Source organism: Coffea arabica, chromosome 11e, assembly GCF_036785885.1.
Source record: "Coffea arabica cultivar ET-39 chromosome 11e, Coffea Arabica ET-39 HiFi, whole genome shotgun sequence".
Classification (NCBI taxonomy): Eukaryota; Viridiplantae; Streptophyta; class Magnoliopsida; order Gentianales; family Rubiaceae; genus Coffea; species Coffea arabica.
This window is the reverse complement of record NC_092331.1, coordinates 27,874,655-27,900,728: the sequence shown is the minus strand read 5'-3', so window position 1 is coordinate 27,900,728 and position 26,074 is coordinate 27,874,655. Positions and strand designations below refer to the sequence as shown.

Here is a 26,074-nt window from a genome sequence, read left to right as displayed (position 1 = left end):
CAGTTCATCAAGTCCATTATGGGATTTCATAGAGCCCACTCACAAGATTTCCAACAATATAGAGGTACCCACATGAATCTATAAGCTTACAAGTGCAATATAACTTACATAAACTAAGATTCAAGGGTTTGATCGTTGGTTACATCTTTAGATGATAAAACCAGAAATTTTCGGTCCTTTGAAGCACAAAAAACCGTGAGAAACATGCTCCTTTCCTAGATTAAGTTGATCTCCAAGTTATTTGCAAGGTGTAGTGAAATTTTGGAGTGATTTGAGCAAGAAATGAGTGAGTTGTTGAAGAGGTTTTGGTTTCTTCTTCCTCGTTGGGTGGCCGGCTGCTTGAGGGTGTGAGAGAGAGTGTTTTGCTGAAAATGAAGCTTTCTTGAGAAGCTTAAGTGTGTGGCTAAAAGTGCTTCAAAAGTCAACTAGGAATAGTGCGCGTTCGCGCGTGTTTTGTACCCGATTCCTCTCGGGTTCGTTTCACTTGTGCACTAAACCTCCAATGCACTTTCTTAAACATTATAATTATTCACTCTTAATAGTCTAGAATAAATTCCTTAAATCTCCAATTAACCGCTCCAGCTCGATATACGCGAACTTTCGATTCGCGTGCGATACGGCGAAATTTCTAAGGAATTCTTATAACAATAGTATAACTAACCATTACTTGAGTACTTAAACTTAAAAATACCTATTTTAAGACTAATGTATAAGTCTTCAATTTCCAAGTTCATTGTACCCTTAAATCGAATATTGCCTCCAAACGCGAATTCACTATTCTCACTAAACGAGATTTCAAAAAATAAATTTTTGTAATAAGTCATTTTAAAAATACATGTAAGCCATAGTTACATGTAATTGGGTCTAAAAAGGTTGAAATAAATTATTTGGAGAAAACAGGTGAATAAATATTTAAATAAACCAATAATATTCGATAAAAATAAGAAAATTTTTCGGGTCCTCACATTAGAGACTTTACTTCTAAGAATAGGAATGAGATAACCTAGTTATACCCTAAGTTATATTTGAGCAAGTTAGTGACTTTAAGTTTCGAACCCGAAAATTGTGGTTGTTTTGCAGGGATGGAGAATGGGAATGGAGCGCTAATGAGAATTGGTTATGCTAATGGCCACGTGGAGGCCCTTAGGTCTATTTACTATAGGGCACAGGGTAGAGGTACTCGTGTGCGTTACTCACCTTCTACTAGGTATTCTCGATGTGTCTGTAGGGCGACACACGCTTACCCGAACAACCTCGTATTTGTCCTTGACGATGAGCGACGTCAGTTGGTGGATAACAACATAGATCTGTTCCAGGAGGTGGAGGAACTAAGCCTTATAGTGAACGCTTAGAGCGCTAGGATTGCTGAGCTAGAGGGACATTAGCGGACGAGGTGGCTAGGGCTGAGGTCGCCTGTGATGAGCTTCAGAGAGTTAGGGCTCGACTTATGAGGATAGGCGAGAAGGTCCGTGATCGGGCTTCCGGGATCATGGCCGATGCCACTATGCTGATTGACGAGGTGATGGAGAATGTTCAGAATCCGACTCAGGAGGAGGATCCGGAAAAGGACCCTGAAGAGGAGATTCCACCTGATAGCCTTACTATGGACTAGACCTTGAGTGATAGACTTTTGACTTTTGTGGTTAGGAATAGCAAGGGTGACGCTAGTGCTGAGGCCATTGTATTTTGCTTGACTGTGTGGCCTACTTTTGAGGCACTTGACTCTACTTTAGTCGTGAATGGCTAAAAGTACTTTTGTGGCACCTGTGTGCTATATTTTTGTAATACCCCATGACTTGCTAATTATATGGAATTTAAAGTGCTAATATATGTAAATTATGGTTACTTCCAATGTTTTCATGATTGGTTCTTATTTTAAATATTTCCTCACGTAATTACTTTTATTTCTTGCACTAGGCATATCTAGAATTATGGACGGATGAAGGAGTGGTCGAGGTTATGGGCGAGGGACTAGGCAAACCCAACCTCAAGGGGATGATCAGGGATCGGCAACTGAGCCGACCCAGGGACAAGGGAAATTAGAGGGTAACGAAGTGGCTACTACCATAAATAGGATGACTGATATCCTTGAACGGTTAGCCGAGAGACAGGGTCCAGGGCCACTTAACCAACCCGGGGCCCAAGATAAAAGGGAAGATAGGGCTTTGGAAAGGTTTTTGAAGTTTAACCCGCCTAAATTCTCTGGAGAACCTAATCCCGAGGTAGCAGAGAACTGGTTGGAAAGGATGACCAACATATTCGCCGCCTTAGATTATACCAAAGATAGGTGAGTGAACTTTGATGCCTTCCAATTTGAGGGAGTAGCCCGTGCTTGGTGGGACATGATAAGGGGAAAGTGGGAGAGAGCCCAAACCTCTTGGAATTGGGAAAACTTTACGAGGGAGTTTAATGAAAAATTTCTTCTGCCTCTGATCCAAGAGAAGCGAGAGGATGAGTTCATCAAGGTAAGACAAGGAACTTTTAGTTTAGCTGAGTATGAAGGGAAGTTCACTAAGCTTTCTAAGTACGCTCTTGAATTGGTGGCCAATGAGCGGAAAAGGATAAGACGGTTTGTTCAAGGCTTAATGTGGAAATTCAGGAGTGCTTGGCTGCAGCTCAAATCTCTACATTTACTGAAGCTTTAGGGAAAGCACAGAGAGTTGAGAGCGCAAGAATGCAAGTTAGGGATTTTCACTCTAAGAAGAGGAATATTTCTGGTTATACTTCTGGTCAAACTAGTAAAAGTGCCCCGCCTTCCAAGATGGGAAGGGGAACCGGAGAAGTAAGGACAGCAGGAGTTTCAAGGGGAGCGTTATCCAGAGGAGGTCGTAGTGGGCCGGTTCTAACGAAAGGAGTGCCTTCTAGTGGTCCGGCTGTAACCCGTCAAGTTAACTGTGGTTACTGTGGCAAGCCAAATCATTCGGAGAATGATTGTTGGAGGAAGTCGGGAAAGTACTTGGCCTGTGGTAGTGCCGAACACCAGCTCGCGAATTGTCCAAATAAGTTGAATGTAGGAGATAGCACTCAAAAGCCAGAAAAGTCAACCTCTAAGCAGACTAGTGCTGGAAGGAGTCGACCAAAGGTACCTACTAAGGTTTACGCATTGGACTACCAACAGATCCCCGATGCTACTGAGGTGGTTGAAGGTACGATCCCTATTTTTCACCGTTTAGCTAAGGTTTTAATTGATCCGGGTGCAACACATTCTTTTGTAAACCTAATTTCATGAGTGGTATAGATCTGAAGCCTATTAAGTTACCTTATGATTTGGAGGTTAGAACACCTACCGGAGATCAAAGTTTAATTGCTAACTTGATATATAAGGATTGCGAGATCTAGGTTGGTGAACAGAAATTACTGGCCGATTTGATGGGTTTAGCGATTAAGGGGTATGATGTTATCCTAGGAATGGACTGGTTAGCCCGTTACAACGCTCAATTGAATTGTAAGACAAAAATGGTAGAATTGTGCATTCCAGGAGAGGCAACCCTGAAATTGGATGTGAGGGGTAGATTAGCCTCATCTGTACTTATCTCAGGAATTCGAGCTAGGAAAATGTTAAATAAATGAACTCAGGGATATTTTGTGATGCCCCACTTCTCCCAAGGGCGAACCCAAGTGTATCGACGGGACGCCTGCCCAACTCTCGCCAGGACTCGGTACAATCCATAATTCAAAATTAGGAATATTTCAAATAATTTCAATATATATATATTTTAAAGTACTCCAAAACACTTCATACTTACAATTAGTCAGCTCTCAAGCTTAATACAATCCAAAAGAATATTTACTACAGCCATCTGCTATAATACAACTTAAAGTTTTCCCCAAAAAAAACAATCTAGCACTATTCATGAGCACTTTTGGTCTCGAACCCTGTTAAGGAAAACAAAAACGTGGAATGAGCTACACAACCCAATGAGGTTCCAAGAAACTCTAGCAGTTCTAATAAATCAAGTAATTTGAGCTTAACACATGAGATAGTTAACATGAACTTAAATCAAGGTCGTCCATTGGCATCTTAACGTGAGATAGTTATCATTGTACGAGTAATCTGAGCATAACATAAGCATGGTTCAAGGTTGCACCTTGGCACATTAGCATGATACAGTTATCAGTATGCAAAAATAAACACATATTGAAGGATACAGTGTTCCAGTGGAACCATTTCGGTCAACTTCACCTTATAACTTCAGAATCCCCTCGGTTTGTCTGGCCATCACCTTATCCCTCCAGTGGTAGTACTCGAGTATACCGAAACGGTGTCTCAGGGTTCCAACCTACCCGATCGAGCCCAGTCCTGGCTCGAGTAGGTCAATAACCAAGGGCAGGGCCCAATTCAGTTTAGAGCTTACAACATGCACAAGTAATCAAGTAAATAGTAAAATTTATCAATTTTGTAGGTTGAGTGAGATGAAGTACACACTCGCCGTAAAACTGTGGAAAAGTTCATGTGAACACGTAATTTATGGTAATAACATAATCAAGTAGTCAAGTAATCAGGTAAGCAGGTAATCAAGTAAATAATCAGGTAAACGGTGAACGGTAAATGGTAAACGGTAAACGGTAAATAATCTCGGTTAACAGTAAGATTTATCATTTTAATAGGTCGCCCATTAGCCGTTTCCCACTTTTACCACTTAAGAGTCGAGGAGATTCTGTGATGCCCCCACTTCTCCCTAAGGCGAACCAAAGTGTATCCGCGGAACGCCTGCCTAGCTCTCGCCAGGACTCAAGACAAAACCCGTTCAAGCTTAATGAAATACCAGCCACCACGATTGTATAAGTAAGAAAGTGCGAAAAACTTTCAACTTAACAATATACAACAATTATCCAAATCCTTACATCGGATCCATAAGTTATATCAAATCCCCAAAATATGCAATAATCCAGAGTTTAGCCAAGTACATTGAAAACTCTAATACAAAAGTTCATTAAAAAGGGGTTTCTCCGAGGTTCACTTCCGATCCTTTCCTTTTAAGGAAAACAAAACTACAGGGCGAGCAAAACGCTCGTGAGGCCAAGAGCACACATGCAAGCACGTTGTTCAAGTAACAATCCCAATTTAACAAGTAGAGCAATAATATTGCAATAAATAATAATTCGAGCGAGAAAAGTAAACAGAAACAATTCAAGGATATTGTAGCTCTCAGGAGCTAATTTCCACTTTGCAATTTTCATTCGTATATCTTCCCGTAATGACTCTCCGTCAACCAGGTTGATATTTCCAATCCGTAGAACTCCACTTACATCTCATGTCCGTCCACCTTACAAACCCCCACCGGGTCCGAACGACGATAAAGGCGCTACTGCACGAGTAGACAAAGCAAGATCTCTTCAATAGATCAAGCTTATCATGTTATTCTCATGGCTCACCGAGGTTCCCGACCAAGCCCATGCCGGCTCGAGTCCCATGGTCGGCCTATGAGTTTGGGCGTCCCCCATGTACATTTGAGAGTCGAGGAGATTCACTCCAACGACGTATGCAGCCATAGCATACAATTTCATTTCATTCAAGCATTTAATCATTTCATTCCATTCTATCAAGTCATTAATAATTCATTCATTTCATGTCAATCATGAGTCATTCTTTTCAAATAAGAACGAGTGCGGTAAAGTACACACTCGCCTCCATTTTCAAAATCTCCAATCAATTATAGCAATTAAGCATGTATCAAGTATTCATACACTTGACACTCACCAAGTAAACAAGGAAGAAATGTCACTTGAAGTTCAAGCATTCACCGTGGGATCCTCTTGAAGATTCTCGTGCGAGCCTGAGCAATTAATAGTGAACTATCATGTATAAACTCCAATTATCACGAATGATTGTACACTTGTACAATCTAAGAAAATTTCACGAAAGCAAACCTAAATTACTAACGAATCAAGGCTCAAAAGTGGAGTTTTTAAAACACAAGAGAAATCAAGTTTTCATCTTCGAAATCAAGTATAAAACGTTCAAGTGATATCGAGGGGAAAAGGAGAATTCGAAAAACTCCATTTCCTTAAGTTTCGAAAATTTCAGCTTTGATACGAGATCTTTGAAAAATCGTATCTCACTCATTACAAGTCCAAAATTGGAAAAATTGGTACCGTTGGAAACCTCTTCCAAAGTACTAAAAGTTTCTAGAATACACTTTCCCATGATTTCCAATGGAAGGCATTCAAAAATTGGCTCAAAATTACTGTTTTAGGCTTGCGAGACAGTTTTGAGGTTGGTTTTTCGCCAAATTTGGAAATTCGGCAAAATTCACAGAATTTGAATTAGCCTCTCAGATTTGAAACTCAATTAGAGTTGCAATCAAAGTTTAAAAAAAATATAAGCAGAACAAGAATCAGAGTTTTGAACACCAAGATATAGTGGCTCAAAGTTGCTGAAAAATTGAGACGGTTAGGCAAATTTCCAGGTTCAATTTACAAACTTTGGGGCTTTCTTTGAGCATCGAAATGAACTCGGAATGACACCAAATTTGGTATTATTATGCTACCATATGAGGGTTATTCTTCTATCAATTTTCATGAAAAAATACGCACGAAAAGTTGGTTAACCAGATCACCAAAGTTTCCAAATTTCCAAGGCAAATCTGCCTTGTACATGAGTTTTCCGTTTTCAAAATGTTTGGCCAACAAAAATGTCTCAAACATGGCTCCTTTGTGTAGGTAATGTCTAAGAAACATCCAAGATGCATTTGGTAGGTGATTAACACCAAGAATTTCGAAACAACAAGTCCCAATCAAGATTTTGACACTTACTAGCCAAAAAGAGGGTTTCAAATCATTGAGTCAGTTTAGGATTTCGGCCACAACTTACTCAATTCAACTTGTATCGAGCATGATTAGTGGCGTTGAAAACTAGATTCATAAAGCTACAATTTCTTAGAAGAAATCATTTTCAAAATCTGTCCACAGCTTGCCCATATTTGAGCATTAATTCGCTGCTCAAAATAGAGCTCCCAGTGTAGATGCGAAACAACACAGTCATGTTCAAATGATTCGTATGGACTACTCAGGTGGAACCAGGATGTACATTTTATACTATTGGAATGCTGGGAATGTCTATTTTCCAGTGCCACAAACGGCACTTGATTTTGACATTAGAGCAAAAAGTTATAGTTGTTTGAAAAACACTGCCAGAGCAGTTACGGGAAAAATTCCAGTTTTACTAGACTTCCGAAATCACAACATTTGGCCAACCAAATCATGAAATTTTTTGATGAAACTTTGTACACAACCTATATTACACATATACATAAAAAACAAGTCATTAGAACCACCAAAAAAATGCACTAAAGGTCACGGGAATGACAGGGGCAGAAATGGAAAAATTTCCCTCTTCACATCCTTTGAGTTTCCACCAACAACACAACATTATTCCACTAGATTAAGCACTAAACCAACATTAATAACATCATAACTCATCAAATCAGTCCATCCAACCATAGTGGGAGTTCATAGAGCCCACACATCAACTTTCCAACATAAATAAAGCTACCCACATGCATGCATGAGCTTATATGTGCAATAGAACTTCCATAAATCAAGATTTTCAAGGTTGATCATTACTTACTTTTGTTGGTGACTTCAAGCAGAAATTTCAGTCCAAATATGCTCAAGAAAATCCGTGGAAATGAAGCTCTTTTGGTAGCTTAAGATGATCACCAAGTACTTAGCAAAGTGTGGTTAAATTTTGGTGTGATTTGGTGGAGATTTTATGAAGAAATGAAGAAGAAATTGGAAGAGCTTTGGGGTTGTTTTTCTTCTCTTTTGGCCGGGGCAAACAGGTAATTAAATATTTAAATAATCTCGAAATAGGAATTTAAAATAATAAATTTTTGCGAGTCCTCACAGATTCACTCCAATCGACTTATGCAGCTATAGCATAATCAATCATTGAAACACTTCACGTAAATATGCATTTCAAGTATTTCATGTCGAATAATTCAAGTACATTTTACTTAAGCGAGAACGAGTGCGGTAAGGTACACACACGACTAAAAATGGTGGAAAAGTCCATAGAAACAATTATCGGTAGCATTTGACAATTAAACACATAATGACCATGGAGTAAACATGTCATAAAACTATTCGAATCACGTATTCCAATATGGAACACTCACCAACCAAAATAAGTGAGTAAAGAAAGTCGTCAATGATCCACGTCAGGATTCTCTTCGAGACCTTCTTGATCGCCTGAAGAAAAATGACCAATAATCACCCTCACAATTTCACAAATTCCTTATCAAACAAGAAAGAATGCATACTTGCTTTAGAATTCAAGTCAATGTCTTCATAAGGGTTTTATTTTATCAAAAGTTTAGATTCAAAAGTGTGGATTTTAAAGTTACTGAGGAAACTCATATCCTCCATGAAATCGAGTTCAAAACGATAGATTAATATCAAGATAAGAAGTCAAGTTTCCAAAATTTCATTTTCTAAGAAATCGGCAAATTTCGGCTTTGTGTATCAAACTTAGAAAAATCATATCTTGCATTCAGTAGGTCGAAAAATGGAAAATCTTATACCGTTGGAATCTTGTTTCAAAGTACTAAAAGTTCCTAGAAGACACTTTTCTAGGATTCAAATCGGACAACAATCATTTTTCAGCTCAAAGAGGCTGATCTGAACAGGCAAGACAGTTTTAGTCATGTTTTTCGGCAAATTTGGAAATTCGGCAAAATTCACAAGAAGTGAACTGGCCTCTGAAATTTGTACCTCAATTAGAATTCCAATCAAGGTTTAAAACACAACAAATGGAACTGAAATCAGAGTTTTGAGTGTCAAAATATAGCAGCTCAAAGTTGGTCGCAATTTATAAACTGTTCTGTCATTTTCCAGGTTTGAAAAGCTATCTTTAAAGTATCATTTGGCCATCGATTTGGCATTGGAAATACACCAAACTTGATACACTAAGTCTTCCATGTGTGAACAACATTTCTACCATGTTTCATGCAAAAACTCCCACGGGAAGGCAGTCATTAAAACAACTAAAGTTCAAGAAATGTTCCAAGGTTAATTTGCCTTCTCACGTTTCCTTCCTTTTTTAAAACTTTGATCCACACCATCAACCTCAATTAATTCAAATGTTGTAACCAAGGTTCCATAAATATCCAATAAGTAATTTAGAGATAATTGACATCAAGGTTTTCGAAATATAACATCCCAAATCAGATTTGACCATTCAGCCAAGAGCAAAGGAAAACTTTTTCAGATTTGAAGAGCAACTTTGGGAAATCGTTTGGGTATCAAAATGGTCTTAGAATAACACCAATTTTGGTACCCTAAAACTTCCATATATGAACTATATCTCTACCAAATTTCATGTAAAAAATCACGTGGAAAGGTAGTTAACAAAATGACTGAAGTTTGTGAAATTTTCAAAGCAAATCTGCCAACTCAAGCATCTCTTTCCTTTTCAAACACTTTGTATCATGAAATCAATCCAATTTGGTTCATTTCTGAAACCAGTGTTCTAGAAACATTTGACAAGTACTTGACAAACAATGGACATCAAGAATTTCGAAACAAAACCTCCCACATCAAGCTAAACCTGTCGGCCAGCATGAAGGAAGGGATTTTTCCAGATTTCCAGCCTTATCAAATTTTCAAAATCAGGCCATAACTCACTCAATTAAAATTGGAATTGAGCATGGTTAGTGGCATTGGAAATTACATTCAAAAGGCTACAATTTCTCAGAAGGAATTGTTTTAAAAATCTGTCCACAACTAGCCCATATTCGAGCATCAAGTTGCAGCTCATGACCTGCACTCCGGTGAATCAGCGAAACAGGGCATTCGTGTTCAAACGATTGGTATGGTTCACTCAGGTGGAATCAGGGCATGCATTTTATACCATTGGAAAAATAGAAGTGTCTATTTCTAATGCCGTTGATGGCACTCGATTTCGACATCGAAGTAAAAAGTTATGACCAAAACAAAAACACTGCCAGAGTAATACGGGACTCATTTCCAGCTTTGACAAATTTTCGAAAACTCAACATTTAATCATCCAAATCACGTAATTTTTTGTGGAAACCTTCCACACAACCCACCCAACATGTATACATCATAAACAAATCAATTGAACCACAAAAAATGCACTAAGGGTCACGGCAATAACAAGGGCAGATTTGTCACTTTTGCTCAACTCTCTCCTTTTGAATTTTCCTCCACAACCCAACATATTTCCACTAGATTAATCACTAATCCAACATAAATATCACCCAACATCATCAAATCAGATCATCAAATCCATTGTGGGATTTCATAGAGCCCACTCATAAGATTTTCAACCATCCAAAGCTACCCACATGAAGCTACAAGCTTCTAAGCCAAATCTAACTCACAAAAATCAAGATTCAAAGGTTAGATGATTTACTACCTCTTGGTTGATGAAACTCAAAAATTTTGGCCACTAAAAGGCTCCAAGAAACCGCGAAATGATGCTCCTCACCTGGCTAGAGTTGTTCTTCTAGTATTATGGAAGTTGTGTACAAATTTTGAGGTGAAATAATTGGATGAATGGAGGTGAAATGAGAAGAACTTTGTTCCTTCTTCTTTGCTTAGTGTGTTCAGCCAGCTTGAGGGAGAAAGGAGAGAGATGGTGCTGATCAAAAGAGGCTTCCTAGAGAAGCTTGGTGGTTGGTGGCCTTTTGCACAAAAGTCAACTCTTAATGGTACGCGTACGCGCACGTTTCGTGCCTGTTTCTTCTTGGGTTCGTTTCATTTGTGCACTAAACCTCAATTGTAATTCTTTTAACACTATAATTATTCACTCTTAGTAGTCTAGTATAAGTTTCTTAAGTCTCCGTTTAACCATTCCAACTCGATGTACGTGAAATTCCAATTCGCGCGCAATAAGGTGAAATTTACGGAAAATTCATATAACGATTATATAATTAACTACTACTAATGTAATTGATTATAAAATAACCATTTTAGAAATAAAACATGAGTCCTCAAATCTCCAAGATTATTGTATTTTCGAATCGATTATTGTCTCGAAAAATGTGTACTCGCTTTTTTTTTTACTAAACGAGCCCTAGAAAATTAAATTTACTAACGAGACATTTTAAAAATATAATTGAGACATTATTCCATATAAATGGATTTAAAATGGTTGAAATAAATTATTTGGAGAAAACGGGTGAATAAATATTTAAATAAGCCATAAAAATAGAATTATAAGTGAGAAAAATTCGGGTCCTCACATATTTGGCTTTTCTTATAAATACTCCTAGCGATAAAGTGAGATTAGAAGACATGCTCGTAATGAAGGAGTATCCGGATGTCTTTCTAGAAGAGTTAGAGTCTTTACCCCCGGAAAGGGAAATAGCTTTTAAGATTGATGTGACTCCGGCAGTAGCACCTATCTCTAAGACGCCGTATAGGATGGCTCCAGCTGAATTGAAAGAGTTAAAATTCCAATTACAAGATTTGCTAAAGCGGGGTTTTACAAAGGAGACTGATTCGCCGTGGGGAGCCCCGGTCTTGTTTGTTAAAAAAAAGGATGGGAGTTTAAGGCTGTGTATAGATTACCGAGGCTTGAACGATGTTACCATTAAAAATAAGTACCCTTTGTCCCACATTGATGAATTGTTTGATCAATTGCAAGGGGCGGTAGTATTCTCGAAGTTAGATTTGAGACAGGGTTACTATCAATTGAGGATTTTAGAGAAGGATATACCCAAAATTGCTTTCAACTCGAGGTATGGACATTTCGAGTTCGCAGTAATGCTGTTTGGATTGACCAATGCACCTGCGGCTTTTATGGATTTAATGCATCGAGTCTCTAAACCTTATCTAGATCAGTTTGTTATGGTGTTCATTGGTGATATACTGTATACTCTAAGACCTTGGAGGATCATGAGAAACATTGGAGGATTGTTTTACAAACTCTAAGGGAATATTAGTTGTACTCTAAGTTTAGCAAGTGTGAGTTTTGGTTGAAGGAAGTAACATTCTTAGGCCATATAATTTCTAAGGACGTGATTAAAATGGATCCAGCTAAAGTTGAAGCAGTCTCTAAATGGAAGCAACCGGAAAACCCTACCGAAGTTTGAAGTTTTATAGGGTTAGCAGGGTATTACTGGAGATTTATCAAGGATTTTTCTAAAATTGCTGGACCCATGACTGAGCTAACTAAGAAAGTGGGAAGTTTATATGGAGTTCTAAGTGTGAAGAAAAGAGACGTTTAACGAGAGCACCTGTGTTAGCTCTACCGAATGGGAGGGATAGTTTTGTGGTCTACACAGATGCTTCAAAGGAAGGTTTGGGATGTGTATTAATGCAAAATGAGAAAGTGATAGCATATGTGTAACGCCCCGAGGCAGAAGAAAAGGAAAAATTTCTGGTGAATAGAGTTTTGTGAGGAATCCGGCCCACATAAATCTGGAAGAAATTCGGTCCGCATAAACAGCTTAAAGAGCCAGCTCTTTAAGACTTTCCGATAAGGACTAAAATACCCTTTTATTTGAAAATTATTATTTATCAAAGCCCACTACCCAATTATTTCACATAAGTGTAAATAAACCTAGAAAATAGGGTTTTACACTTCGGTTTCAAGTTTGGAGCAAAGTTAGGGTTTTCGCGATTTTTCGCCGGATGAATTTTCGGTACAGAGTAAGGATTAAATTTGGGGATTAAAAGTGACTTTTAAGTGAGAAATAATATGTGACTAGTGGCAATGATATAAGGTTAGTGAATGGGAAGTAAAAACCCTAGTACGTGAGTTTTAAGAAAAACGGCGCGATCCGGCGGGTCCCGCGCATTACCGATTGAACGCACTGCTTGACCACCATTTTTCTTACCCAACAAGTTTGTTGACTTTTGTACATAATATCTTCTTAAATTACAGCAAGGTTGACCGAAAATTGTGGCTCAAAGGCAAGGGAAGAAAGAGAAAAATTTTGTGGCCAAGATTAGTCCAAGTGTTTGCCCAATTTGTGGACACCATTAGTCCTAATCCTCTTGCTTTATTATAAGGCAACTAAGCTCCATTTCTCTTCATATTTCTGCCAAGGAGCCGAGAGAGAGAGAGGGGAAGAACAAGAGAGAAATTTCTTCATTTCATCTTCAAATCCAACAACTTAGTGAGAAAATAAACAAAGTAAACCGATTAAACTTGTCCTTGAGTGATTAGCTAGTGGCTTGTGGTGTGATTTTTGAAAGAGAAAGCTTGGGCTACTTGTAGTGACTTCTAGTCAAGGTAAGAGAGCTTATCTCTCCAAGTTTTGCTTTCAATTTTGTTCAATTAAGCTTGGCAACTTGATCTTGTGGTGAGATTATGGATGATTATCATGTTTTAGAGGTTTTTCCCCAATTTATTTGATGAACTAGGGCTTGTGGGAATTCTGCCCAAATTGTTGTAAGATGCTTATATGTTGCAATTGAAGTTTTATAAGGTGTTGTGGTAGTGATTAGACCAAGAAATTAAGGAAAGTTGCACTAGAAACTCAAAATTCCAAAATCTGGAAAATTTTCCCAACTTTCTGTCCGAATTTGTATCTGTATGTTAGAGGCTGATTTGGCCTTAGCTCAAAGAAGAAAAGTTGTAGAGAATGGAATGTTATAGGTGCCTACAAAATTTCAGCTCAATCGGAGCAACGTAGGACGTGAAAAGTCCAAAATACCCTTACTGTTCTAAGTATTTCCCAGCAGTTCGTTTCACCAGTTAAGTCCAGTTTATCACGTTTTTTGACCAGGATCCATTCTGATTTAGCTCTGGGCCAAAACATGAAAGTTGTATTGTTCTGAAGTAGCTTTAAAATTCCTCTAAGAACACCTGATTCGGACTTGTGTACACTGAGTTATGTCCATTACAGTGTTCTGCGATTAAACAGCCGACGAATTGGTTTCTGGTTTAGTAATTCAAGAATTTGACCAAGTTACATTAGAAACTGGACTAAGTGACCTTCATTAACATTGTAGCCCTGAGTCTTAGCTTCGAAACGAGACAGGTTTCGCCTTAATCCGATAAGTGTAGCCTCGGATATGTTATTTCCGCTTTCATACGTCAAATCTGTTTTGTGCTAGATTGAATTTCTGCACTTGCTATCGTTGTGAATCTTATTATTATGATATTGTGAGCCTATGGAATGGCTCTTGTCATGAATTTCTGATATATGTGATGTTGGGTTTTGGTTGAGGAAAAATAATGAAGTCTAAATGGCTGGAAAATTAAGTAAACACAAAGGGCATGCTGCCCGAATTTTTACTCGAGAACTAGAAAACTATATTTGCAACTTGAGTGAAGGTTAAGTGATTACCACTTGAACTAGCGAGAACTTTTGCTACTTTGTTATCGATGGTTATACGTTAAAAACCTAAACGAACTTGTACTCTTGAGGAAAAGATATAATGGCCAATGTAAACTTGTATTTCCTTGTACTTTCAACTCAAGTATTGTTTCCAAGTATATATGCTACAAAAACCTTACGATTTGAAAAGCGAGCAAGTGTTTCACGAATGTCTTTCAAATGAATTTCAATTGGTTGATTCTTAATAAACGGAACGTTTAAGTGTCAAATCTTACTCGTGTTTCAAAGTTCTCAAATTGGATTTCTATCGCAGATCTGAACTTCAAACCTGGAGTATAGTTGAACGTGAATACTTGAAGCACTATAGTTTGAGTGAGTGATCCCTCGACCGTTCCCAAAGTTACTTTTGAACTAATTCTTGCATTTATTACTCCATTGCATATCATTTGGGTTTGGGTGTATGCCATGACATAATTTGCCTCCAATGGGTTCCTGGAAAGTCTTGTACTTAGAACCAATGTCTCTACTATTGTTTACACATTCTTTGGAGCCGATGGCTCCTTACTTCTGTTTCATGGTTATCTGATCTAAACGAGCATTGGATATTTAAGTACAAGAACTTCACTGGCTCACATGAGCAATAAATGAACATTTGATTACTGCATCATGACATCATATCAATGCTTTATTGTGAAATATACTTGGCTGTTGATTTTACTGGTCACTCGCTGAGCTTCTAGCTCACCCCCTATTATCTTCTTCTCCCCACAGGGATCGAAGTAAAGGAAGAACTTGTTTTTGGATCTTTGTGTAGCTGGAGGGCGTACATCTTGTATAGTGTAGTTTTAGTTTTGGTTTGTGTACTTTTGGGCTTGTATACATATTTGGAATTGAATCGGATGTAAATGTACACTTTACGCTTACAATTGGTTTCCGCTTCGCTTAAAATATGTAATTTTGGAGAATTGGATGTATTATTTGAGTTGTACCTTGTAATTTACTTGAGGAATGTAGTAAGTGAGTGAGTCCCGGCGAGAGCTGGGCAGGCGGCCCGCCGAACCCTCTGGTACGCCTTAGGGGGAGGTGGGGTCGTTACAATATGCCTCTAAGAAACTAAAGCCGCACGAGAAAAATTACCCGACTCATGATTTGGAGTTAGCGGCTGTAGTGTTTGCATTAAAGAAATGGAGGCATTACCTTTATGGAGTGACGTTTGAGGTTTTTACCGACTATAAGAGACTCAAGTATTTGTTTTCTCAAAATGAGCTGAACTTGAGACAACGCCGGTGGATGGAATTCTTGGAAGATTATGATTGCTCGATAAAATACCATCCAGGAAAAGCCAATGTAGTGGCCGATGCTTTAAGTCGTCAAGTGCAAGTAGCAGTAATGCGGAGGGGCTCAAGGCTGCTCAAACTTCTAGTGCTCAAGTCATGCAAATACCCAGTGGTCCAATTACAAGAGCGCGTGCTAGGAGAATTCAAGAATCACTTCAAGCTCTTGTCTGCACGATTCAAGAACGAGTTGGTGATGACTTGAGGTCCATTGAAGGGTTACATAATGGAGAAGCTACTCTATACACTTTCCTTCAAACGGAAGACCCAAGTGAAGACTAGTCCACAAAGTTCTAGCTTGCTAAGTGCTAGATTGCTAATTAGGGTTTTCGTTACCATTATTAGTTTTTGTTAGCATTAATAATTTCGGTCAATTTCCACTTCACTTTGGCCGAATTTTAGAATGTTATTTTAGCCAATTAGTTGTTAGATATTTTACCCTTAATGAAGGGCGAGGTCGTCCATTGGACCTTCTAGGGTTTGATTGCGTCGTTCTTTGATTTCTTTTGCTTCGCATACACTTCGTGCATTACCTGGTTGTGTGATTCTGTCTTGAAGCCTGCTTTCAAGTGTAACCGAGCTGTGTTTGAATATTGAAAAAAAAAAAAACAAAACAAAACAATTTCTGCGACGGCTAGGGTTTCACTTGCAACTAGGGTTTTCCTTGGGCGCAAGTTTCGTGTCAAATCTGTTCCAGCTTTTAGTTGTTACCCAAGTTGTTTTCATTAATCTCCTAAACTGATTTTTGTGGTTAAACTTGTTTGGGGGTTGGAATCTTGAGGAAGGACTACAATAATCTAGGGATTCTTGAGTTTCGTGAACTAATCTTGAAGTCTCAAATTTTTTTTGATAGTTATTGGGGGATTGAAGGAGAACTTTGGTTCAGCATTACATTCTGGAATTTAACCCATGAACAGCCGAGTAATTGTGTGTTCTTAGAGTCAAAAAAAAAAAAGGAAAACAAAGCAAGAGGAATTGCGCGGGTGACAAAAAAAAAGAAAAGGGAAATTGTGTTCTTTATTGCCAAGACCTGAATTGCTACACTTTGTTTCTTGAATTTAAGCCGCAAAAAAACAGAAATCTAAGGCAAAGGAAGGGTTTAAAAATTCTGACCAACTTCTTCTTGAAAATCTTCAGCGCTTTGAGTCTTGATTATTTGTGTCACCTTTTGAGTTTTTTGATCATCTTGACTCTTGAAGACCTGTACTTCTCTTCGCACAAACAGCTTCTTGTATGCTCTTGCATCCATACAGGGCCTCCTTGGTTTAGGAGTAAATTTCTGGGGAGTTTCTTGGGCAAACCGCTTGGGAAATTCTTGTGTAACATCACTTGCATTACCTTGTGACGCCATTGCCTAAGACCAATCTGTATAATCTGTCCGTGTGTGGTGCACAGGGGAGGGGCCGAATTGCTTGTTCTTTGAGGGGGAATAAGGAACGAAAATTTGGAAGCAAGGAGAGGGGAGTATAGCCGAATTTTATGAAGAGTTTTTAGAAGTAAATTCTGGAATTTTGAGAGGATAGTTTCGGGAAGAATAGGAAGCTACCAAATTCTGTTTTGCAGCCGACTTTGGAAGGTTTCAAAGGAGCAGAAATCTGGAAATTTTTTAGCTACCAAATTCTGTTTTGCACTTGGTTGACCTGCCGACTTTAGGAAAGGAACAAGGAGAAGGAAATCTGGAAAATTTTAGGAAACAATTCTGTTTTGGTATAGCTGATTTTGAGGAAGGTTAAGGGGTACAAATCTGGAATTTTGGGAACCAATCCTGTTTCCATTTTTTTTTTTAGCCGACCTTAAGGAACTTTCCAAAAAGTACAACACCTAATTTGTTTCCAGAAAAATCAATTAGGAAAATTAAGGAAACACTTGGGAAACTCCATCATTGTATTTTCCTCGTTTCATTCCTTATCAAAGTCATTCCTCATTTCATTCCTCATTTCAGTCCGTTTCTACTTTTGTTCTTGTTCCTTTGATACAATTGGGAGCTATTTTGATTAAAGTGTGATTGAACTTCCTTGAGAAAATTTCTGATTTCTTCAAAGGAAACAAACAAGTGGTTTGAGAAGTGAATTGGTGAGATCATTAGAGTGACATAAACACTTGAGTGAAAACACGAGAGGAGTGAAACACTTCAGGGAGCAAGTGAGGCATTTTCTACTAACAATTTGTCAAGTTTTGCAGGTTTCACCATGTCTCAGGAACATGAAATTACCATTGCTCAGTTATCACTTAAAATGGATAATATGTGGAAGGAAATGCAGAGGAGATTTGACCAAAGGTTGGAAACAATCCATGAGCAAATTGATCAACTAAGTTCGTCTAGGGCTTCTTCTAGGAAATCTAGGGGAAAATCCACCCTGGGGGAATCTAGTGACTTCAATGCTGATTCGGAACATGAGGCATACGAGCAAAGAAGACCAAAGCGAAACCCAAGAGCAAACGGTGATGCCATCAAGGGGATTAAGATGCAGATTCCTCCTTTCCAAGGCAAATCTGATCCGGATACGTACCTTGAATGGGAGAGTCGAGTGGAGCTAGTATTCGGTTGTAATGACTACACCGATGCACAAAAGTTGAGACTTGCCGTAGTAGAATTCACCGACTATGCCATAGTTTGGTGGGAACAAGTGGTTACAAGCAGGAGAAGGTGTGGAGACCCACCTATAACCACTTGGACTGAGCTCAAGAGACTGATGAAGAAGCGATTTGTACCAAGTCACTACCATAGAGACTTGTACCAAAAACTTCAAACCTTGACACAAGGTCAACGCTCAGTTGAGGACTACTACAAGGACATGGAAATCTCCATGTTAAGAGCTGATATTCAAGAAGATAGAGAGGCTACAATGGCAAGATTTCTCAATGGTCTGAGGGTTGAAATAGCCGATCAACTGGAGCTTCAATACTATGTGGAGATTGAAGATATGGTGGAGAAGGCTATCAAGATTGAGCAAAGGCTCAAGAGGAGGGGTACAACCAGAAATTATAACTCTCATCCTCAACCATTTACTCGACCATTCCAGCCTAGAAGGGAAGAGAGAGGTTCGAATACTTGGACCACTCCAAAGCCGAAGCAAGATCAAGGGTCAAGCTCGCGGCCACCTTTTACTAAAACCGACTCCAAGGTTGTTTCAAAACCAACAATTGAAACTTCAAAACCTAGGAATCGTGACACCAAATGTTGGAGGTGTCAAGGAGTTGGGCATATTGCAAGTCAATGTCCAAACCCAAGGACCATGCTTGTCCTACCAAATGGAGACATTGTCACTGATGATGAAGAGGAGGATTACAAGGACATGCCTCCCTTGGTTGAAGAGGAAGATGAGATAGAGGAAGTTCCAACTCAAGACAAAGTTGGATTGGTAGCAAGAAGGGCCCTAGCTACGCAAGCTAGTAAGGATGAGCTTCAACGTGACAACATCTTTTACACTAGGTGCCATGTGACCAACAAGGTATGCAGCTTGGTGATTGACCCCGGAAGTTGCACTAATGTTGCTAGTGCATTGATGGTGGAGAAACTAAGCTTGCCAACTAGTGAGCACCCCCGTCCCTACAAGCTTCAGTGGTTAAACAACAGTGGAGAGGTACGTGTTCTTAAACAAGTTCTGGTTACTTTTCGCATTGGTAGGTATGCAGATGATGTTATGTGTGATGTAGTACCAATGCAAGCTGCACATATACTCTTAGGGCGTCCTTGGCAATTTGACAAAAGAGTCACTTTTGATGGTTTCTTGAACAAGTACTCTTTCATGCATAATTGTAAAAAGATTACACTTGCACCTCTTACACCTCAACAAGTGCATGAGGATCAAGTTAGTCTCCAAAAAGAGTATGACTTACATACTACCGCCAAGAAGGACAACACCAAAGCCAAGAAATTGGCATTGGCCGACCCTTCTTCAAGCAAATTGGATCCCTCTCATTCGGCCTTTGAGCCCACACGGGAGAGAAAATCCAGCATGCTTGCCAAGGTAAAAGATGTGAGAAAGGCCTTGCACTCTAACCAGGTTTTATTTATTTTATTTTGTAAGGGGTCTTTATTCACTAATGCTCCTGATGCTTCTTTGCCTAGTAGTATTACTAACCTTTTACAGGAGTATCAAGACGTCTTTCCTGAGGATATACCTACTGGTTTGCCTCCATTAAGGGGAATTGAACATCAAATTGATTTCATTCCTGGATCTTCCCTTCCAAACAAGGCACCATATAGAACCAATCCTGAGGAAACCAAGGAGCAACAACGACAAGTGGAGGAATTGCTTAGTAAGGGTTGGATTCAAGAGAGTCTAAGCCCTTGTGCTGTACCAGTTCTACTTGTTCCAAAGAAAGATGGAGGATGGAGAATGTGCACTGATTGTAGGGCAATTAATGCCATCACGGTAAAGTACCGCCATCCCATACCTCGTTTGGATGACATGCTTGATGAATTACATGGGGCTATCATTTTTACTAAGATTGATTTGAAAAGTGGTTACCATCAAATTCGCATGAAAGAAGGAGATGAATGGAAAACTGCATTTAAAACAAAACATGGACTTTTTGAGTGGTTGGTCATGCCTTTTGGGCTAACCAATGCACCAAGTACTTTTATGAGACTCATGAATCATGTTTTACGATCTTTCATTGGTAAATTTGTGGTTGTTTACTTTGATGACATTTTGATCTATAGTAAGACTCTAGATGAGCATGTTGTGCATTTGCAAATGGTCCTCGATGCACTTCGCAAGGCAAGCCTCTACGCTAACCTTAAGAAGTGTACATTTTGCACAAACCAATTGGTTTTTCTAGGCTATGTTGTTAGTGAGCAGGGAATTCATGTTGATCAAGAAAAGGTGAAGGCTATTAATGAATGGCCAACCCCTACCAATGTAAGTGAGGTGAGAAGTTTTCATGGCTTGGCAAGCTTCTATAGGCGTTTTGTCAAGGATTTTAGCACAATTGCTGCACCACTTACATCAATTATCAAGAAAGATGTGCAATTTCATTGGGGAGAGGAACAAGCTAAGTCTTTCCAATTACTTAAACACAAGCTCACACATGCACCTGTTCTTAGTTTACCTAATTTTGACAAAGCTTTTGAAGTAGAGTGTGATGCTTCTGGTATAGGTATTGGAGCTGTTCTACTCCAAGAGGGTCGCCCGGTTGCCTACTTTAGCGAAAAATTGAATGGAGCTGCTCTCAACTACTCCACCTATGATAAGGAGCTAATGGCCTTGGTACGGGCTCTCCAAACATGGCAACATTACCTACGCCCTCGTGAGTTTGTCTTGCACACCGACCATGAGTCGCTCAAGCATATCAAATCCCAAGACAAGTTGAGTAAGCGACATGCACGATGGATTACATTCATTGACAGTTTTACCTTTGTGATCAAATACAAGGCAGGTAAGACGAATGTAGTGGCTGATGCACTCTCGAGAAGGCATACCCTTATCATTACATTAGATGCTAAGTTGCTTGGGTTTGAATTCCTTAAAGAATTTTATGCAACTGACTCGGATTTTGGTGAGATTTTTAACTCTTTGCCACGACACTCTCGTGAGCATTATTTCATCTTTCAGGGGTTCTTATACTACAAAGACAAGCTTTGCATTCCCAGGAGCTCCATGCGCACGCTTCTAGTCAGGGAAGCTCATGGAGGTGGTTTAATGGGGCATTTTGGCATTGCCAAGACCTTGATGATTCTCCAAGAGCATTTCTTCTGGCCCCGCATGAGGAGTGACGTGGAAAGGCACATTGAAAGGTGTGTGACTTGTCACCAGGCAAAATCAAAGGTACACCCTTATGGTCTCTATACACCTTTGCCTATTCCACATGCACCATGGGTTGATCTGTCGATGGATTTTGTGCTTGGTCTACCTAGGACTAGAAAAGGACATGATTCAATCTATGTGGTAGTTGACCGTTTCTCCAAAATGGCTCATTTTATTCCTTGTCTCAAAACAGATGACGCTAAGCATGTTGCAGATTTATTCTTTCGTGAGATAGTTAGATTACATGGCATGCCTCGCACTATTGTGTCTGATAGGGACGCCAAATTCCTTAGCTATTTTTGGAAAACTTTGTGGTGTAAACTAGGTACTAAATTACTATTTTCTACTTCTAGCCACCCACAAACTGATGGTCAAACCGAAGTGGTTAATAGGACTTTATCCACCCTATTGCGTGCCATTATTAAAAAGAACATTAAATCTTGGGAAGACTGCTTACCACATGTGGAATTTGCTTACAATCGCACTGTTCATTCTGCTACACATTATTCGCCGTTTGAAATTGTGTATGGCTTTAACCCTCTCACACCTTTGGATTTAACTCCTTTACCTGTTCATGAGAGAGTTAACTTGGATGGTAAGAATAAAGCTGCATATGTACGTGAGCTACACACTAAGGTGCGAGCCAACATCGAGAAGCGTACACTTCAGTACATCCAAAGTGCCAATAAGGGGCGCCGCCAGATGGTCTTTGAGCCTGGCGATTGGGTATGGATACACATGCGCAAAGAGAGGTTCCCAGTCAAAAGGCGTAGTAAGCTACTTCCACGGGGAGATGGTCCATTCCAAGTCCTGGAGCGTATAAATGACAATGCTTACAAACTTGAACTTCCAGGTGAGTATGGGGTACATGCTACTTTTAATGTATCTGACTTGAGTCCTTTTCATGCAGACGATGAGTTTGATTTGAGGACAAATCGCCTTCAAGAGGAGGGGACTAATGCGGAGGGGCTCAAGGCTGCTCAAACTTCTAGTGCTCAAGTCATGCAAATACCCAGTGGTCCAATTACAAGAGCGCGTGCTAGGAGAATTCAAGAATCACTTCAAGCTCTTGTTTGCACGATTCAAGAACGAGTTGGTGATGACTTGAGGTCCATTGAAGGGTTACATAATGGAGAAGCTACTCTATACACTTTCCTTCAAACGGAAGACCCAAGTGAAGACTAGTCCACAAAGTTCTAGCTTGCTAAGTGCTAGATTGCTAATTAGGGTTTTCGTTACCATTATTAGTTTTTGTTAGCATTAATAATTTCGGTCAATTTCCACTTCACTTTGGCCGAATTTTAGAATGTTATTTTAGCCAATTAGTTGTTAGATATTTTACCCTTAATGAAGGGCGAGGTCGTCCATTGGACCTTCTAGGGTTTGAGTCATGTAAGGCTATATATAGCCTAGGTTTTCATTCATTAGGGACAGAATTCAGATTTTATAAAATATATGTGAGTTATTTCACTCTCTCTTGCCTCAAGAGAATTTCCTTTGAATACTTGAGAATTAATCTCAAGTTGTTCATCGAACTTATCAATCAAGTAGTCTCCTTGATTGTGGCGTTCTGCTATCTATACTTTTGGTTCACTAAATTTGCTAGTCGTGGGTTAAGGAATCTCCTTAGTTCGTGGCTCGTGATTCTAGAAGGGTCAAAGTTCCGCCAATCATCCCAACTTGGTGTTCGTCTAGATCCGTCTCACATCAAGCAGGATTGATGATTAAAGAGATGCACTTGTTGGAGGAGGTTAGTAAATGAAACCCCCGAATTGAAACGAGAAAAGTAATTCTGGGGAATATCGTCGTGAAATCCACTTTGTTGGAACGTATCAAGAAGTTTCAGGAAAAGGACCCTGAAGTGCAAAAGTGGTTGGAAAAAGTCAAAAAGGGAGAAAAGTCAGATTTTAACTTGGGAGTAAATGGTGTATTGAGGTTTCGGAATCGGATAGTAGTGCCAAAGGACGAAGGCTTAAAAAGGAAATTTTGGAAGAAGCACACCGATCTAAGTATACGATACATCTTGGAGGGAATAAAATGTACCAAAACTTGAAGAGTTTGTACTGGTGGGAGAACATGAAGAAAGAAATTACTCAATTTGTCCAGACCTATTTGATATGTCAACAGGTTAAAGCCGAACATCAGAAACCATCCGGTCTTTTGTAACCTTTAGAAATACCTGAGTGGAAATGGGAATATATCACCATGAATTTTGTATCTGGATTGCCTAGAACATAAAAGGGTCATGATGCTATTTGGGTAATAGTAGATAGGTTGACCAAATCGGCTCACTTTCTACCAATTAGTATGAAATACCCATTGGAGAAGTTAGCTAAGTTATACCTAGATGAGATTATAAGGTTACATGGGATACCTGTAAGTATTGTGTCTGATCGAGACCCTAAGTTTGTCTCGCGGTTCTAGCAAAAGATGTAAGAAGTGTTGGGGTCCAAATTGAATTTTAGCACTACTTACCATCCCTAGATAGATGGACAGTCTGAGAGGACGATTCAGACGCTCAAGAACATATTAAGAACTTGTACTTTGGATTTTGGAAAGAGTTGGAGTAAGTATTTGACTTTGGTGGAATTTGCCCATAATAATAGTTTTCATTCTTCCATTCAAATGGCGCCGTACGAAGCACTTTATGGTCAGAAGTGTAGGTCTCCTATTTGTTGGGAGGAAGTTGGAGAAAGAAAGATTTTAGACCCGACTACAGTGCCTTGGATTGAGGAGGCGAACGAAAAAGTGAAGTTGATACGCCAAAGGATTCAAACCGCACAAAGTCGTCAAAAGAGTTATGCCGATAACCAAAGGAAGGACTAAGAATTTGCGGTTGGAGATCAAGTTTTTCTCAAGATTACTCCTTTAAAAGCAAGTTTGTTGGCAGGCAAGGGAAAAAGTTACAACTGAGATTTGTAGGACCTTATAAGATTATCCAACGCGTAGGAAACGTGGCCTATAAGTTGGAATTGTCACCAAGTCTATCTCGGATTCACAATGTTTTCCACGTATCGATACTTAAGAAATATCATCCCAATCCGTGTCATGTTCTGCAACCGGAGAATGTTGAAATTGATGAAGCACTGACCTGTGAGGAGAAACCGATCAAGCTTCTAGATCGTAAGGTGAAAGATTTGAGAAACAAGCGGATTCCGTTGGTGAAAGTTCTTTGGAGGAACCATGGATTCGAGAAAGCAACCTGAGAAGTTGAAGAAGAAATTCGAGGAAAATATCCAAACCTGTTCTCAAATCAAGGTATAATTTCGAGGACGAAATTTTCTTAAGGGGGAGAGGATGTGAGGACAAAAAAATTTAATTATTTTAATCTCATATTACTGGCTTATTTAAACATTTATTCACTCGTTTTCTCCAAATAATTTATTTCAACCCTTTTAAAACCATTTACATGGAATTATACCTTACATATATTTCTAAAACGTTTCGTTAGCAAATTTAATTTTCGGAAGCTCGTTTAGTAAGAAAGATCGAAAATAAGTTTTTTGAGGTAGTATTTGATCTGAGAGTGCAGTGACCTTGGAGATTTGAGAACTCATGCGTTAGTCTTAAAATAGTTATTTTTATGATTAATTACCCTAGTATTAGTTATTTCTATTATCGTTACAAGAATTTATTTTAAGTTTCGCTTTATCGCGCGTGAATTAGAAGTTCACGTATATCGAGCCGAAACGGCTAAATGGAGATTTAAGAAACTAATACTAGACTACTAATAGTGAATAATTATAAAGTTAAACGAAGTACATTAAAGGTTTAGTGCATAAGTGAATCAAACCCGAGAGAAAATAGACACGAAACGCGGGTGTGCACGCACTATCCCTAGTTGACTTTTGGAGAAATTTTGACCACAAACCCTCAAACTTCTCCAAGAAGCCTCACTCATCAGCTCTTTCTCTCTCTCCTCTCACCCAAGGCTGGCCAAACCTCCAAGGAAGAAGAAGAAGGAAAGCTCTTCACCATTTCACCTCCATTATTGCACAAAATCCTTCATAAATCACCATCCAACCTCAAAATCACTTGGGATTTCACTTAAGCTAGAAGAAGGACTTCATCTTGGCGGTTTTCTTGGGACTTTAGTGATAAAAAATTTTCTGGTTTCACTCAAAGCTAAGGAGGTAACCATTTATACTACCCAGTCTTTCATTCTTAACTTTAAAAAGTTCGATCTTGGCCTTGAAGCTTGTAGCTTCCTTATGGTTGTTGTTAGTTAGATTGGAATGCTTGATGTGGACTCTATTGTGACGCCCCCACTTCTCCCTAAGGCGAACCAAAGGGTATCCGTAGAACGCCTGCCCAACTCTCGCCAGGACTCAAGACAATTCGATTCACGCTTAACGGTATATAACAATTAATACAAGCCTAATAAGGAAAATTCGTTTCCATAAACGAATATCCAAGTCTTACACCGCGAGTTCAAAATACATCAGTTGTCCAATTCTTACATCAGGTTCCCAAAAGACACGTCAATTCCCAAGATATACAACAGCCAAGAGTCTAGTCATTTCCATTTAAAACCCTAATACAAAAGTACATCCCAAGAGTTTCTTCGAGTTTCGCTCCAAGTCCGATCCTGTTAAGGAAAACAAATCTACGGGGTGAGCAATTGCTCGTGAGGCCAAGTACACACATGCAAGCACATTGTCCAAGTAACAATCCCAATTAACAAGTAAAACAATAATATGCGAGTAATTAACAATTCAAGTGAAATTTA

At 39.1% G+C, this 26,074-nt stretch overlaps 1 protein-coding gene across 1 annotated transcript; it reads left to right on the top strand.

Moving 5' to 3' along the window:
* The first annotated feature begins 2,075 nt into the window (after nt 1-2,075).
* LOC140021251 (uncharacterized) lies at nt 2,076-24,551 on the top strand. Its single transcript, XM_072072016.1, has 6 exons — nt 2,076-2,222; nt 2,600-3,146; nt 17,774-19,176; nt 19,687-19,996; nt 20,699-22,262; nt 24,236-24,551. Exons 1-6 carry the CDS (start codon nt 2,076-2,078, stop codon nt 24,549-24,551), a joined length of 4,287 nt encoding a protein of 1,428 aa, XP_071928117.1.
* The last annotated feature ends 1,523 nt before the right edge of the window (nt 24,552-26,074 follow it).